The following is a 17,529-nucleotide window of genomic DNA, read 5'->3' as shown; positions in this document are numbered from 1 at the left end:
TAAGGGTTAAGGTTAGGATAAGGGTTAAGGTTAGAGCTAGTAAATAATTAGTTGAAATGTTACTGACAGTCTGTAGAGCATCTACAGATGGACTATCCAAATAAAGTGTTACCAAATAATCACTTGCGGGTGTCCAGAATGATGACTTAATCACATCAATTAATAATTTATAGCTTGTGCTTTGGACACCAATTCAAAGACACAATGTGGAGGACACACGGTGACTGCTGGCTAACAGGCTGGCTGCACTGCACAGCACGAGTAGCTAGTGCAATCATACTTCCCTTTGGCAAGCAGCTCAGTCTAAAACATGTCTCTTTCTTAAGAGTAATGTAAACATGCAGCAATGGAGGCCTGGAGACAAACCTAAGCAGCATCACACTGCTGCCCCTGCCTTTTAGAACCGTCATGGCCCCTAGAGCAGAAACCACAGCTAGATCACCCAGTAGTATTATCTCACAGGTATATAGCGCCCTCTAGGGGATGATGATGTCACAGCTGATTTATTATAGAAGGGATGAAGCTACAGTATGTAACAAGACGGGGTGAATCTTTAATAGTATTTCCTTGATTCGTCAAGAATTTCAATTTTTCCCTTGATTCCCACTTTAGCTCCTTCTCAGTTCACACCAGAGGGGAAGGTCCAGGATGGAGAGGACGCAAGGAATCAAGGAAAGATCATTGAGATTCAGTCCATCAGGGAGAAGAGATCCTCCACCAGGTCTTCCCATAGCACCTTTTCAAAGCTGGTTTCTTCCCAGCATCAGTACAAATGAACAGACAAATGATAAGTTGTAAATGATGTGTAAATCATACCAAAATATGGACTCAAGACATTGCTGACATTTTTCCTGTGTACTCCCCCAGGAGATATTTCCTTTGTATATTTAGGTTGCTTTAATGAGTTATTATGCTGTTACTGAGATGACCATGCTGGTGTATAGTTCAACACCAGTGTTATTTACAGTAAAGGAAATATTCAGAAATGGGATATTTCTTTGTTTTCTTCGTCATCTTTTGGGATACCATTTACCCCTTTTTTCTGCTGAGAATATATATCCATTGTTTATGTAAACCTATCAGCTTGAGTTGAGATCTATAAACAAATACAGCAGAGAGAAGGCATGAATACATTTAACAAAGGAAATGTTTGTGGTTATGCTGACATTGAGCTCTCCCATACTGAGGTTATGTGGTGTGTGTGTACACTATGTGTATGTGTGTGTGATGTCCAGTCCACAACGATATGGGCGGTCTACCCTGCAGTGAATGTGATGCTCAGCCACAAGACAGTCAAGCTGCTCTCAGTCAGGCCACTGCAGTGGGGGAGATTTATGTGGTCAGGTCATGTGGAGGACTGGCACGGTGGACTTGCAGTCACTAACCATTACAGTCACCCCCGAGTCTAACGTCACACAATCCTCTGTAACATGAAAGCTGTACTGTACTGATACTGACCCTCTCCTGCAATCCAGAGTTCTGACAGACAGTATAGGAAAAAGGTGTTAAATAACTGTCCAAAATCATGAATTAATCAGTATTGTTAATCAGAATGGATTGCCTTTAACACATACAGCTCATAACTGTATGAAGAAGAAAAAGGGGCTCGTAAAAACTCAAGCTAACGGATAGTTTTATAATTATCTGCTAATACAATAACTTGACTATGGCTTGGCAAATGGCTATTATACACTGTCCAAATGGCCTGACATCCCCCTTGTAATTGTTTAGGTGCCAATTGCCAGTGGTTAATCCCCGAACCCCACTTAAAGCATGAAAGCAAATGTCTTAAGGCTAACAAGTGCCAAACCATTCTATAAAGCATTCTATACAGCATCATAGATGGAGATAAAAAAGCTAGAAAATATATTGCTGATCTATGAGAATCGTTGATAGTCCAAGGCATTATTCAGAATGTATTCAATATAACTGCTGCTGTATAATCTTCATCTTCCACAGATATTTCATTATAGATCGAGTAAAAAGGAATCCAGTCTGCAACATACAGTATTTCTCAAGACAGTGATTTTAATGTCAGAGAAATCGCAATGTCATAAACTTGTCATTTTCTCAAGAAGTTAAATACAAGGGGTATTTTTTTCAGAACAGAACAGGCTTGACCATATGTTACAAGTCAAAGAGCTGCAGAACAGAAACATTATTGGAATCGTGTCAAATACAGGTATACTTTTTTAAATCCTTCAAACCTTGTGACACTACTTCTGGCCTAAAGCCATATTTTAATCTTCATCTGCATGATATGTCAACATACCTCCTACATTTGACTAAATTACAACTTAAATGTGGCTTTTGGTCAACTATTTATTAGTTAAAGCATGCCATCATACACACATTTCAATTATTTATTTGAGTGACCTGCCATTCGAAACATAAATTGGTGCCATGCTTCTCTTGTAAAGCCAACTTGATACATCTCACGATCATAAAGCGAATGGTCACACTAACTTCAATAGAAGAGGAATAACTGTGTGCACTTGTGGTCTTAAAAACATAATTTCACTCGCAGTGGGGACATTCTAGAATGACCATAGGCTAACTAAAAGGAATGTCCAATCTTGCTCAGTCTAAATTCTTAAAATAGTGAGAATCATCACATGATTGTGATGGCCTACACAATCATTTCTAGGAGAATAAGGTTTAAGACAATAGGGGTCAAAAGTAAACAATCCATGAACAATTAATTAATGTAGGTTTGTCCTTCTGGTGGTTGTGGAAGCTTCATATTCTCTTTGGACATCATTAGACGCCTTAACTCTTGAAGAACAACTTTAATGCTATAAGAGGTTTGCCATTTAGATAGAATTGGTATGCTACGTGTATCCACCTGAGAGAGAGAAGAGAGGCAAATTAGTGATCATCCTTTGATGAGCACTAGGCACTGGGTTTACCAAAAACATATGTACATTAATAATTATATATACATATTTAGACCTGTATAATTTGTAAGGGCAAAAAATGTAAATGTGATGTTACTTACCATCCCATTGGAATTATTTATGCCATTCATACTAATTTTTGTTACAAATCTAACAATTGGAGGTGATTCAGGATATTTAGGACCACATTCCACTTTCAGACTGTATATCCTGTTCTCATAATTAGTCTGGAAAACAAAACACAGAAACAAACATTGCTTGGTCCGGGTAATGGTGATGAGCTATGCTCATTACTGTGCCTGTCTAGACTTTCTGTTTAAAAAAAAGAAATAGCATTTTCAACAACAACATTTTGCCAAAGCGTGGTCTTAGAACACACAACTATTACATTTCCACTTCCTGGTGGAAAAGGCACGGTGAGGTGCTTATGTTACAGAGGTAGTTTGGTAGTCAAACCTTGAGCGCAGTGTAACCTTGCTTGAGACTTTTGTTACTTTAGCTCAGCTGGCTAACACAGTCATGTGGGGCGCAGATGTCTCTTACTTACTCCTGCTGCGGTCACACTTACTCGTGCCGGTCCGATGATCATGCCTGTCCACCGTGTTAGCGTCATATCTTCATCATCTTCAAGGCCCCAGCTGACTGTCCCATCTCCAACACCTTTCTGACCCTCTTCAAGCTCTTCCAACAAGCGAAAATTACGTGGAACTTTAACTCCTGAAATAAAAACAAGACAAGATTTTAAAAACTAGAAGAGGCGATCCTGGGGAGGGTTTGTCCATGCTACCCTCAACTGTTCAGGCCACACAATATCATATCAAACTGCTCACTCAAGTTAAATGCAACAAATTCTTAGAACTTGCTATTTGCTTGTGGCTGAAAAAAGGCAACCAACTGTCACTATCCCTTGTGCTGTATGTCACTGGAATGAATACTTCCTTCTAATGGGTGATGTCAATGCAGGGTACCATTTCAACTGTACACTGATGGTAAAACATCAGTCTGACCTGGCATGATCTTCCCTATCTGAACCCATGAAAGGTCATAATTAAGAGATCATCCTAACAGTCATGAACCTTATCTATATGTAGCCTATTGAACACTGGATAATTAGTGATGATGGCCTGGACTAACCTCATCCTACATGAATCCAGAGAGGGAATGATGAGATACAAAGATGCATATGTGAGATTTTGAGTGGGTGTTGTGTTCTGGATCATTCTGTATGCCAGGGTGGAACCAGAGATATGGAACCCCCGTGCTTGGCTATGAAACTTATGGGATGCAGCCGTCATGATTCCTCAAAATCCACCAGTGCAATATCAGACCCGACATGGGCCAACTTCCTATATTCTTACAGGCGCAATACAAACAGCGAACTGAGAAAGGTCATGTGTTAATAAAAAGGGTTGCATAGTAAATGTGTGATATGACGTTTCCTTCAATTAATACGAAACTTTGGTCTGGCATGCATAATAAACTGCAGCAACTTCACGCCCCACGGCTAGTATATACAAATCTAGTTAGCTAGCTAGTACAACAGTTGCACGAGCGCTAAACTAAGTTAGCTTCCTCTCCTTGCTGCATGTGAGTAGTTAGCGAACTATTATGAAAACCAGTGGTCTCTTCTAAAATTATGCAAGTTCTGTTTGCTACTAACTAGCGAGTTAATTGTAAACATCTGCAACTTTATAACCAAAGCACCCAAGCTACCTACCTAACTACTGTAATGTTACTAGCTAAACGTAAATATATGCTACTGGTGGTAGGCTAGCTAAATTATCCTAATCCCAGCAAATCATTATGCCAGTTTGTGACCAACTTTGTATAGATAATGAAAATATAACATTCTGGTTTGGCTAAATTACAGAGTAGTGAATACACCACTGAATTTAGCTAACTAGCCTAGCTAGCTAATGTTAGCCACCACTCGATTGCTGGCTAGCATGCTGCAAGCATTTCAGACCCCAGGTTTATCTTCTAAACATTGTTTTCACATAAACAGCACATAGTATTTTTATATTCTATGACTACAATTATATAAATAATACTTAAATCTTTACATATTTCCCAGAGTGAAGCAAACCTGAGGAGGCCGCCATCTTCTTCAGCCAAATCCAGAAGCACACAAAAAGTGCCATAAACGAGGGGTGTGTCAGGTTAGGTATGTCTGCAGAAAACGCTCTCACCGGTTCCTTCCTCGTATTCGACTATACACTACTTGATTCTGGACAATATTTTAAGATGCATGTGGCTGACAAGGTGATCAATAGCAGGAGGTGAGCATTACACAGCTACGAAATAAGCTTAAGAATAATGCTTTGAGTATATACAGGAACCTTAGCTGCTACAGCCAGAAGAGGATGGACCACCCATAGACTAAATTTAGGGAGTTTTTGCTTGCTCTTTTTGGTCTATGCCGGGTAACTAACACCCGACTGCTGAGAAAGGTCTTTATAAAATGACATACAGTATTCCAAACTGCAAACTACCGGTCACCATGGCACACCTTGTCAGAGTTGTGCATTGTAGCACTGGCATGTTTCTTCAGCATTCATCCATGATTTAAACTGAGTCACCCTTCTCTGTTGGTCCAATGTTCATTTAAATATTATAGACAAATCAATTAAAAAAATTATAAAGAAACCCTCAAAACATACAAAAGCATATATTTATTGCACACCATAATAACATCTGAGACACCAAGCACTACCAGGAATCACAAAGCATACAATGCTAGCCATCAACACAGTCAAACATTCTTTACACACCAGTATTCAGTACAGAGAGAAAGCTGTTGCTACAGGGAAATACGTGTGAATTCAATGACTATACAAGGAAAGAATGGAGATGCGTGTGTTTCTTTACAGGAGGCGAACAGTCTTTCCAGTGACGGTCAGATAGTCTTCATCCGCCAGGGCACGCAGAGCCTCTTCAAACATGTCCTTCGTTATTGCCTGAAAAAAAGATAAATAATTGGGGTGAAAACACAAGGGTCAGATATACACCATATTCAGAAGATATGCCTGCCATCCAATTAAAATACATATCTAAATATAGTTTAAGGGTTTTCCTGTATAGTTAGTTCTCATCAATAGGAAAAGCAGAGCTGGTAGGTACTACTTACGGCTTCAGACTGTCCTCTGAGGTCATCAAACAGCTGCTGGTATTTCATTGCAGGGGTCTTTCCCCTGGACTGGATAATTTTTTTCAGAGCCTGGGCCACTTCCTCCTTACGCTTACGGGCCGTGGCACTCATTCCTGGATTGAGTAAAAACAAGACAGGTTAATACTTGCTCCACAATACACATTTTTTAAGATACTGACTAAGGTTGGGTTTGCATAGTCAACCAATTCTAAACATTAAACATGGCATGGCAGACAGGAATTTGAAGAGCTGTCATAGTACATGACCAGGAACTACACAGACATTTGTCATTTAGCAGAGCGACTTACAATTAGTGCTTTCATCTTAAGATAGCTAGGTGAGACAACATCACAAATCGTATCAAGTCAATTTTCCCTTAAATTATTTATCAGCAGTCAGTGCTAGTGGAAAAGGTGTTGTTTTAGACCACAGGTGTCAAACTCATTCCACGGGGGGCCGAGTGTCTGCGGGTTTTCGCTCCTCCCTTGTACTTGATTGATGAATTAACATCACTAATTAGTTAGGAACTCCCCACACCTGGTTGTCTAGGGCTTTATTGAAAGGAAAAACCAAAAACCTGCAGACACTAGGCCCTCCGTGGAATGAGTTTGACACCCCTGTTTTAGACAAAGGCTTCCATACCAGTTGTGAGAATGGAGATGTCTACGAAGCCAGTCCTGGGGTCTGTAGCAGACTGCTTGAGGGCCTCACGGTGTAGTCTCTTGGCCTCCTCCACGTCGACTGTCTCCACCTTGTCAGAGAAGCGCACCTTGGCATGGGCCTCGGCCAGTCGGATCAGAGACTCCAGCTGCCTGGGGTAGGCAGACACCATCCCCCGCCCGCTGCCGATCTTCCTCATGTCCACATAGGCCTGGGAGAGAGAAAGATACCCATACAGTCAATCCAATTTCTTTATAAAGCCCTTTTACACTTTTGAATGCTCTCGCATGATATTTTAGTGCAATGTTTTGACCAGAAGGTCTTTGTCTGGCCTAAACCTGGAACCAGCACTTTCACACAACTCGGGGCCAGAATCAAATATTTTCCTCCAGCAGCCAGTGGATGGATGACATTTGTTTACTAGCCAGTCACTCAATACTTTTTTTACCCGCATTTATCTGGTGGCATGGTGCTAATGTCAGGCCCTGAAGTTACATCTACATCACAACCACTTTTCATTTGGAGCATTTTATTTAAATTATATCGTACTTCAATGAGTGCCTGGCTGGCTTCTTCGTTCAGTCTGGGGTTGATGTAAGTGCGAGCGTATGCAATGTAGTCCTTCAGCACTGCCATGTCCAGGAACTCTTCCTCGATCTGCTCCTCGCTCTGGTAGTAGAGTGCCACCAGGTGGTGAGCCAGGCGACGGTCGTACGCCTCGTCTTGAGGATCCAGCATCAGGAAGATCAGATCAAATCTGTAGGGAAGAAAATGGCATTTTGATTTTATATATATATATATATGTTTAATAGCTAACATACTTAAACCTTATTGATTTACAACAGTTCATAAGAGCGTTGAGCCAGTAACCGAAAGGTCGCCAGTTTGAATCCCTGAGCCGACTAAGTAAAAAGTATGTTGATGGGCCCTTGAGCAAGGCACTTAACCCTAATTGCTCCTGGGCCCTTGAGCAAGGCACTTAACCCTAATTGCTCCTGGGCCCTTGAGCAAGGCACTTAACCCTAATTGCTCCTGGGCCCTTGAGCAAGGCACTTAACCCTAATTGCTCCTGTAAGTCGCTGTGGATAAGAGCATCTGCTAAATTACTAAAATGTACATTATATGCATGTTGTGAGTGCAACATTTACCTATGCCAACAAGGCTCAGTTGTTTGAGGTTCAGTGGCCGTCAGTGAAGCGACCCAAATATGATATTATTGACAATCAACACCATATATCAACAGTGTTCAGTGCTGTTAAGCTATCGGGTAATATTTACCTTGACAGCAGTGTGTGAGGGAGCTGGATGTTCTCGATGGTCGTCTTCTTGGGGTTCCACTGAGACTCCACGGGATTGGCTGCTGCCAGGACGGAGGTGCGAGCATTGAGCTGGCAAATAATTCCAGCCTGCACAAAGAGAAGAGCTTTGTGAGAAACTAGCCTGTCGTTCACCGTTACGAACAATCTATCAAAACAGAAACAAAATCAGAATGCTTCTACAGTAGTAAAACTATTTAATCATTCTGTTAGCAGCACCACATTCAACACATAAAAATTTAACAGAGGCCTATACGTTTCTCAGAAGTGCACTGGTCATTAGGACTAGTCCTGAGCATTGCGCTGAAACTTCAGTCTCAACTTGTTTTGTCCTTTTCTAAACCCACCTTGGCAATGGAGAGAGTCTGCTGCTCCATGACCTCATGCAGCACAGAGCGTGTGCTGTCGCTCATCTTGTCAAACTCATCAATACAGCATATCCCGTTATCACTGAGCACCAGGGCTCCAGTCTGCAGTACAAGCTGCTTTGTCTCTGGGTCCTTCATCACGTAGGCTGTGAGGCCCACGGCACTGGAGCCCTTCCCAGACGTGTACTGACCGCGGGGCACCAGGTTGAACACATACTGCAGCAGCTGGGACTTGGAGGTACCGGGGTCTCCACAGAGCAGGATGTTTACCTCGGCACGGAAGTTACCGCGGCCTGTCTGGCTGAAGTCTTTACGGGTGCCCCCGAACAGCTGGAGAAGAATACCCTGTGGAAGAGAAAGTTTGTCCTGGTCATGACTTTAATTAAAATCTAAACGCAAAATCAAACAATTGCTGCAGTAAAATGCCCTGGGAAAAGAATTACAAACTTTATAGTACTGTTCATGGATGTTGAATAAAAGCAAAATCCACTAATATGAAAGACTGCAGTTACACATCCCTGGCAGCAGAGGACGCCACACTGCTATGGTCATCTGAAGGGATCGATGGGACAGTTGTCCTGTGGCGAGTTTCCCAAAAGCATTGTCGCACAAACATCTTATAACCACAGCAAGCAATGTAGAAAATATGATCTTAGAGCTGCAATGTTGCTTCTGGGAAACTCATCCTTGACTGATAGTTGATAACCATCCCCACTGACCTTCTTGATATCCTCTTGTTCGTAGATGCTGGGGGCCAGGGCAGAGGAAAGACGCTCGTACACGTCTGGTTTGGCGGCCAGCTCCTTCAGTGTCTGGACACGCTCCTCAGTGAAAAGCTTCTGGTCTGAATCCTCATCCAGTCCGTGAAGGCGCTTCTCGTCCGTCTTACGGAAGTGGATGACGTCGATGTGGGTCTTGTACACCGACTTCACAGTGCTCTGGCGAGGGTTCTCACGCATAGGAACCGCTCTGTAGATACCTGTTGTGGAGATGAGTTTAGTAATGACGATAGTCATTTTCTGTTTACCATCAAATGTCACGTTACAGTGATGTACGCGCATCCTGACATCAAAAAGCTCTGCAGAAGGATAGCTAACACTGTTGTTGGGAGTATCATGACCTTGACAAACTGAGTGAGCGATCACCATAAAAACACACAAGGCTGATGGCTATAGCCATGTTCAACAACTATATTATTCATCTGGCTTTATCTAGCTCTATTTGGGATATATTACCCTGCCCTCGCTGGCTTGCTAGGTAATCAATCCTCTGATGACATCTGCAATATTGTAGATAAACACGTAATCAAATGGTTGTTTAACTTGCACAAGCTGCATTTTATGTTGCACGTGATCATATCCACTGCTGGGTAAACAAAGATGTTTCTGATGAACTGCGTGCGCAACTTTTCATGATGTCAACAGAAAATGGGTCTATAGGACCAAACTACAGTAAGTCACAGCAGCAGTATGCATGACTAGGGCCAATAGCTTTACCTGACACGTGACAGGACTAGGAAAACTAGGCCCATGGTTATAGGCTTTAAAAGGGCAATCTGCAGTTGAATCAATAAAGTGGATACCCCGCCTCTGTTTTGGTAAAAAAAAAGCTCAGGGATGGACCTAGAGAAATGTAACCATCCAAGATATCAAAATGATAGCTTTATTTGGAGGTTTTTCAGTGTATACAAAGATTGAAGTAAAAAAAGTTTATATTTTGGTTTCTGGCAGTTAAACTAAGCTCATGAGGCACTTAAGTTATATCCCTCAAAAATCAATGAGTATATATAATTAATTTACAATCAAAAAAATTGGTGTAGCAACTGCGGATGGCCCCTTTAACTAGAGCAGAGTCTTTCTTGGTCAGATCACATGGAAAGTTAAAACTCTTAGCCCTTCATAGCCTGTGTGACCAGATCACCAACAGCAAAGCTATACAGCCATCGGTTCACAGCTATTTCTTTTGCAGGTCAAACAGCTCACCAGTGATGTTGATGCGGTCTCCTGGCTGTACTTTGTCGACCAGGTCGTTGTGAGCGTACACAATGGTGGTGTGAGGGGTCTGCCCAGCAGGCATGTCATCAGGAGACTCCTGAACTTTGATCTGAAAAAGAGCGAGGAGAAAATTAATCAGTGAGAAAAAAGGAGCTCTGCTTCTTTAGTTGTGGCAGGGAACACACTAGTATTGTATTTGTGAACTAACCCAGGAAGATAAGCTCTAATGGGTAACTAAACCATTATCTCATCAGTTCTGTTCAGCAGCATATCTTCCATTGAAAGTAAGCAGACTGTCGTACAGTATAAAGTCATCCATCCCCTCTCCTTGGTAGAGGTATTCAAGGATCCACCGGTACCCGAATAGCTGAGACCCGAGCGGGTCCGGATCCAGAATTCTAAATAATGTCAAAGGTCTGGGTTGGATCTGATTGTCACGGGTATGTGTAACTTTAACTGACTTGCCTGGAAGGACACGTACACAGCTGAACAAGACTGCTGCAGTAGAGAGAGAGAAATTGTATACATTTATGCTGCTGCTCTTTTCACAATAGTGGCGCGTGTAACTTGTTGTTGGACAATCATTAGTCAAAGCGGCAATAGGCTACAAATCATGTCACGTGCCAAATACAACAGGTGTAGACCTTACTGTGAAATGCTTACTTACAAGCCCTTTAACCAACTATGCAGTTCAAGAAATAGTTAAGAAAATATTTACTAAATAAATGAAAGTAAAAAATTAAATAACAATAACAAGGCTATATACAGGGGGTGCTGGTACTGAGTCAATGTGCGGGGGTACATTTTACCTCCGTATGTGGCAAAAGTTATGAGATATCTAATAAATGGAAGATGAAATTAAAATGACGGAATTCAAAGTGAAAAGTTAGTACAGGCTAACAGGCTGCTACTTAATATTTTGAATGGAGTGGTTTGTTATTGTGTAGGACGTGAAAACGCATGCCTCGATTGGCCTAGCTAGCTTAACTAGTTTCTCCTGGTTTGATGCAGTCAAGACAGATACTACGTAATCATATTGGATGATAAATAACCTAGCTATGGGCAGATATTAGTCTACTGTAGCACGAGTCGGCTTGGTTGGTTGTCGTCTCTCCCACGTGTCACTTGCTCACATTCACAGTAGCCTACACACACAGCCTACATACACAGCACGGCCCCTGGATCGACCAGGTCTATACGGAACGGCTCTAGTTGCAGATGGTGCAGTAGTTCATGTATTGGTGTCTTGTCCTATTATAAAAAAACAACTACTGGTGCCTTCTTCCTCTCCCCATAGCTCACCATCTGTTTGTCGGAGAAGGCAGAGCGGTTATGGATGAGGGCCAGGCTGTGGGTGGTGTTGCAGTTGCGGCACACTGCAGGTTCTGCGATGCGGCCACGGTCCACCTCCACACGGGTAGAGAAGGCACACACCTGGCACTGGAAGAAGGCCTCCTGCATCTCTGGGATCAGCTGGGAGGTCCTGATCACCATGCCGCTGATGGTGATCATCTGATCAATGTCTGGGAGGAGAGCGACAGCGAGGCAAGATTGTATTAAAAACGAATCATTAAGCACCAGACCTGGGTTCAAATAGATATTTAGTCCCAAAAGTGCAAACCATTTGGCACTCTAGGCCGCATGATCAAGTGCTTGAAATTGAAAGAAAACAAATACATGATTCACTCTTCATATGATTGTGCAACAGATCTGCATGGGTTGTTCAGGGAAGCTAGACATCCATAATATGACATGGCCTAAACCAGGGGTCTCCAACAGCTAGATCTTTTCCCCAGGTTGTTACGTTACAGCCTTAATCTAAAATTGAATAAATTGGGGGGTTTTCTCATCAATCTACACACAATACCCCATAATGACAAAGCAAAACCAGGTATTTATACATTTTGGCAAACTAATAAAAATATAAAACTGAAATACCACATTCACATAAGTATTTCAGAACCTTAACTCAGTACATTGTTGAAGCACCTTTGGTAGAGATTACAGTCTCGGGTCTTCTTTGGTATGACGCTACAAGCTTGGCACACCTGTATTTGGGGAGTTTCTCCAATTCTTCTCTGCTGATCATCTCAAGCTCTGTCAGGTTGGATGGGGAGCGTCACTGCACAGCTATTTTCAGGTATCTCCAGAGATGTTCGATCAGGTTCAAGTTCAGGCTCTGGCTGGGTCACTCAAGAACATTCAGAGACTTGTCCCAAAGCCACTCCTGCGTTGTCTTGGCTGTGTGCTAAGGGTCGTTGTCCTGTGGAAGGTGAACCTTCGCCCCAGTCTGAGGTCCTGAGCTCTCTTGCACAGGTTTTCATCTAGAATCTATCAGTACTTTGCACCGTTCATCTTTCCCTCGATCCTGACTAGTCTCCCAGTCCCTGCCACTGAAAAAGATCCCCACAGCATGCTGCTGCCACCACCATGCTTCACCATAGGAATGGTGCCAGTTTTCCTCCAGCATTCAGAACGAAGAGTTCAATCTTGGTTTCATCAAACCAGAAAATCTTGTTTCTCATTGTCTGAGACTCCAAGCGGGCTGTCATGTGCCTTTTACTTAGGAGTGGCTTCCATCTGGCCACTCTACCATAAAGGCCTGATTGGTGGAGTGCTGCAGAGATGGTTGTCCTTCTGAAAGGTTCTCCCATTTCCAGAGGAACTCTGTCAGAGTGACCATTGGGTTCTTGGTCACATCCCTGACCAAGGCCCTTCTTCCCAGATTGCTCAGTTTGGCTGGGCGGCCAGCTCTAAAAACAGTCTTGGTGGTTCTAAACTTCTTCCATTTAACAATGATGGAGGCCACTGTGTTCTTGGGGACCTTCAATGTTGCAGACATTTTTTGGTCCCCTTCCCCAGATCTGTGCCTCGACACAATCCTGTCTCGGCGCTCTACGGACAATTCCTTCCACCGCATGGCTTATTTTTTGCTTTGACATGCATTGTCAACTGTGGGACCTTACATAGACAGGTGTGTGTGCCTTTCCAAATCATGTCCAATCAATTGAATTTACTACAGGTGGACTCCAATCAAGTTGTAGAAACATCAAGGATGATCAATGGAAACAGGAGCTCAATATCGAGTCTCATCGCAAAGGGCCTGAATACTTATGTAAGGTGTTTATGGTCAGACCATCCATTTTAGTTGTTTGTCTATGAATAATGGTAATATTTAGAGTAAAATCCCAAACCCATTTATTTTACCAGCTATATTGACAGAAAACACAGCTATTGTACACCAAAGAATGTGCCTATTTGAAAGCAAATTTTTTTTTTTTTTTCCGCAGTAGCTCTCAACATTTTTTTTTGTTTTGTAGCTCTCATGCTAAAAAAAGGTTGGAGACCCCTGGTCAAGACTATTACCTTCAGGGTTCAGGCTCCTCATGTTCCTGGTCTTCAGGGCGTTGTACGGCCGCACCTGGATCTGGTGTTCCAAGATGGAGTCTGGGAAACGCTCGAAGAACAGCTCGTTGACGGCCATGTCAAATGTAGGTATGACTTCCTGTGATATAGATTTAGGAGAAACGTTATGAATCACCATTTATATTGGTATGCCCACATCATTAAACATATTGTATCTCTATGGGCAGGCTTATGGTAATAAATGGCAGATAAATAATGAAAACCGCCTGTGCTTGCTGTCACAATTGGATTTAATACGGTCATACGGGATTTTTTTTAAACTTTGCATTCATAGCTCACTATCCTCCATTAATATTAATGTGCAAGACTATCTGGTACATGTATGCATGTGTATTTACCTGGGGGTAGGAGATGAGCTGCCTGTACAGGTCTGCATCAAAGGACTGCACATGGCTGCAGTTGACATTCAGCACAGGCTCACCAATCACACTGATCTAGAGGGACAACAGAAAAAGAAAATTAACATCACTGCAAAATTACAGGCAAAATGTTGCATTACTTTTCTCAAGAAAACCAAATACAAGATGAACTAGAGGTAAATGGTTGATCACTGTTATGGTGTCACACAGATGGGAGACCCTACCTCCTCCAGCTTCTGCATGTAGAGAGGCTCATTTAGGTCCAAACCAGCATTCTCATCCTCATTAGAAGTGGGGTCAATGAACCTCTGCAGGAATCTCTGTAGGAAAATGTACAATAAAAGCATTCAGATAACTAGCTTCTATCGATCTAAATAGATTTAACTAAACTTTTCTTTATCAATTACATTTTCATTATTTATTTTTCTACACCAATGAAGGCACACTTAACTTCCATACCTGAAACTTCTCCTTGCAAGTTCCCACGTTGACATCAGTGCCCCAGATAACCAGCTTCTGTCCCGCTGCCTGCTCACTGGCTACTGCACCATCTTCTCTTGGCTGGTGGAGTAGAAAATGTCCTAAACTGTTAGAGATTTGCTAATGGTATCATTCTATATCTATGTAGCATTAGCAGTTATAGAATTCCTGACTATCATTCTCCATATAGGAGTTTCCCTACTCACCGGCTCGGTGTGGAGGTCCACCTGGGGGGCCTTCCTGACAGAGCCCAGGTCAGGGCGCTGTCTGACTGGGGTGCCACGCACGCCACTGCGGGGGGTCCCCTCCACCCTGGAGCTAGGAGTCCCGTACATCAGAGGGGAGCTCATGTCCACCTCACTGGGGAGAACTGGGGAGAAGAAGATAGGACATTGACATGACATTCAGAGTGATATCATAGGGTCAGCATCTCAGTTCTTTCAAGTACAGTTCCAGTTTATTTTTTTGCAGTTGTTGCACAAATGATCTGGGCCCGTATCCACAAAGCATATCAGAGTAGGAGTGCTGATCTAGGATCTTTCCATATAAAACTGATCCTAAATCAGCACTCCTATTCTGAGACGCTTTGTGGATAAGGGCCCAGATGTCACAAAGCCAGGAGAAGTGTTTCCGTACCAGAAATGGCAATACAGCAGAAATAACATTTTTTTGTAACTGCAAAAAGGGCTCTCAAATAGCATCCAGCAGCATTCTGTGTGTCAATGATGGTAAGGCAGTTACCTGAACGGCGTGGGCTGGAGAACAGAGAGGTGTCATGGACTGCAGGGCTGGCAATATCTGTAGCTGGAGATGTGGGCATGGCTGGCAGATCCATGTTGGATGAGTCCTGACCTCGTCGCCGCTGGGAAGGAGGAGAGACCAGGCCATCACTGCTGGCTACAGACAGAAAAAATACATATCCAAGTCAACAATCAACATAACTCTAAATATGACTCAGATAACCTGTTTCTGTACAACTTACGAGTGACTGGAATGTCATCCCTACTGCGCTTGCTTCCACCGGGAGTTGATGTTGGTGAAGACATCCTGAATGATCACAGGTCCTAGATATAAAATCTGGTTGATTAGCTAAAACAGTCAAAAACAAAAAAGTGAAATACATGCATGCGTAATTGACTTTTACAAAAACATTATGCAGCCAGCATGTAACATAGCTGAGTTGAGCTACAGTTAGATCATAATAACAACGCCAGGCTAGTTGTTGGTACTTGCATCCTTTTGACATGTGCAATGAAAGTGAAACAATGAATACTAGCCAGCTAACTAACAACATTAGCTAGCTAGCTAGATGAGTAGTTTACTAGAAACTTCCGAAAAACTTGTAAACTATAAAGAAAATATTTATTCTAAATCCTAAACTACTTCCTCTAAATTAAGCATCATCATCCTAATCATGTTGAATTAAATAACATAATGGCTGGCATGTTCAAGACAACTGTAAACAGTAGCTAGCTAACGTTATAGCGTGCAAGACACTAACTTAGCCGAGGAAACCCAGTAGATTACTGAGTGACTTTACTTTAACTCCCAAACACATATAGGTAATCTGAATTCGCTTTAATAACATACAAGATTCAATACGAAATGACCCATGTCGTTAATTGATCTTCTGATACTATAGAAATATCTTACAATCTTACCTTCTGTAGGATGTATCTATGTCGTGCGGCTGCAATGAATTTGGCGCGAAATTGTGGTTGTCACGTAATATTCCCGGGAAACTTTGCACCAATAGCAAAGCAAAACTACTTGAGCGCTAACCATTAGCACTTGCACATCGAGGGGGTTCAGGTGTCAATGTCTTAGATCAGTAAATACGGTTGTTAAAAATTTTCATGAAGTACATTAATAATTGTATTTGTTGTAGCCTTTAATTCTTATTTTCAGTACTAGACCCATTCTTTTCACTGCAATAACTGTGTGTGTACCTAAAATGGCTGGGTAATCACCCCTTCTGATTTCGTTTAGCCCTACATATATTCCACTCAGGGGCCATAGTGTCAATGTTTGCCAGAAGGTTGCATTTGTGCCACTAGAAATATCTATGTGTTCTGAACATCATCACTGGAAAAATACCGAATGCATATCCGTGGGAACACATCAAACATGCAGAATTGCTCTTATAAGTAATGACTGCATTCCCTGCTATATAGTAATATATAAAATAAATAAATAAATAATAATTTCCAGGGTCATCATGGACATTGAATTTCATTCACGTAGATAACTGCGTATATTGAACAGCAATTGTTTAACACCAAATGTGTGATTACAAATATACTGAACAAAAATATAACATGTAACATGCAACAATTCCAATGATTTCGATGAGTTACAGTTCATAGAAGGAAATCAATCAATTGAAATAAAATAATTAGGCCATAATCTATGGATTTCACATGACTGGGCAGGGGTGCAGCCATGGTTGGGTTTGGGAGAGCATAGGTCCACCCACTTGGAAACAAGGACCGACCCATTTTTTCCCATAAAAGGGCTTTATTACAGACAGAAATACTCCTCAGCATGACCTCAAATCTCACTTGTCTGTTTACAGGTGATTGATGCCCGTAGACCCTTTTCAGTACACTACACACTGACGTCACGCGCGACTCTTGGCTGCAGTAAGAAAGCCATCTCCAAATGTTTTTTTGTAAAATAATTATTTTGGATGCAGCAGTTGTTATCTAGAATGCTTATGCTCATTGGCATAAACTAGCAAAAGTTAGCCAAAGCGCCATTTTACTGGTTGAAGTTGAAGTGTTTTTTAAGCATAATGCAGTTGATTTGCAATTATGACACACACATTATATTAAGCAGGACATTCATACGAGCCTAAACATCCAATTATAATCCAAAAGTA

At 42.0% G+C, this 17,529-nt stretch overlaps 2 protein-coding genes across 5 annotated transcripts; both read right to left on the bottom strand.

Moving 5' to 3' along the window:
- Positions 1-2,006: 2,006 nt before the first annotated feature.
- Positions 2,007-5,256, bottom strand: ube2v2 (ubiquitin-conjugating enzyme E2 variant 2). Of its 3 annotated transcripts, none has more exons than XM_039004054.1 (4): positions 4,984-5,256; positions 3,445-3,614; positions 2,999-3,124; positions 2,007-2,845 (listed from the first exon to the last, which is right to left on the bottom strand). In XM_039004054.1, the coding sequence occupies exons 1-4, from the start codon at positions 5,036-5,038 to the stop codon at positions 2,699-2,701; spliced, it is 498 nt and encodes a 165-aa protein (XP_038859982.1). In that variant the 5' UTR covers positions 5,039-5,256; the 3' UTR covers positions 2,007-2,698. The 3 variants fall into 3 exon arrangements, with proteins under 3 accessions (XP_038859982.1, XP_038859983.1, XP_038859984.1); XM_039004055.1 differs by having other exon boundaries at positions 3,466-3,614; positions 4,984-5,112; XM_039004056.1 differs by having other exon boundaries at positions 4,961-5,063.
- Positions 5,257-5,554: 298 nt separating this feature from the next.
- Positions 5,555-16,713, bottom strand: mcm4 (minichromosome maintenance complex component 4). 2 transcript variants are annotated; one of them, XM_039004051.1, is made up of 17 exons: positions 16,310-16,713; positions 15,631-15,737; positions 15,390-15,545; positions 14,855-15,018; positions 14,628-14,729; positions 14,393-14,488; positions 14,148-14,243; positions 13,750-13,888; positions 11,686-11,906; positions 10,372-10,492; positions 9,109-9,368; positions 8,369-8,734; positions 7,984-8,111; positions 7,255-7,462; positions 6,688-6,916; positions 6,025-6,158; positions 5,555-5,854 (listed from the first exon to the last, which is right to left on the bottom strand). In XM_039004051.1, the coding sequence occupies exons 2-17, from the start codon at positions 15,692-15,694 to the stop codon at positions 5,762-5,764; spliced, it is 2,577 nt and encodes an 858-aa protein (XP_038859979.1). In that variant the 5' UTR covers positions 15,695-15,737; positions 16,310-16,713; the 3' UTR covers positions 5,555-5,761. The 2 variants fall into 2 exon arrangements, with proteins under 2 accessions (XP_038859979.1, XP_038859980.1); XM_039004052.1 differs by having other exon boundaries at positions 15,631-15,712.
- Positions 16,714-17,529: the final 816 nt, after the last annotated feature.

The sequence above is a fragment of the Salvelinus namaycush genome, chromosome 11, assembly GCF_016432855.1.
Source record: "Salvelinus namaycush isolate Seneca chromosome 11, SaNama_1.0, whole genome shotgun sequence".
Taxonomy (NCBI): Eukaryota; Metazoa; Chordata; class Actinopteri; order Salmoniformes; family Salmonidae; genus Salvelinus; species Salvelinus namaycush.
The sequence above is the reverse complement of the archived record's forward strand: the minus strand, read 5'-3'. Positions and strand labels throughout refer to the sequence as shown.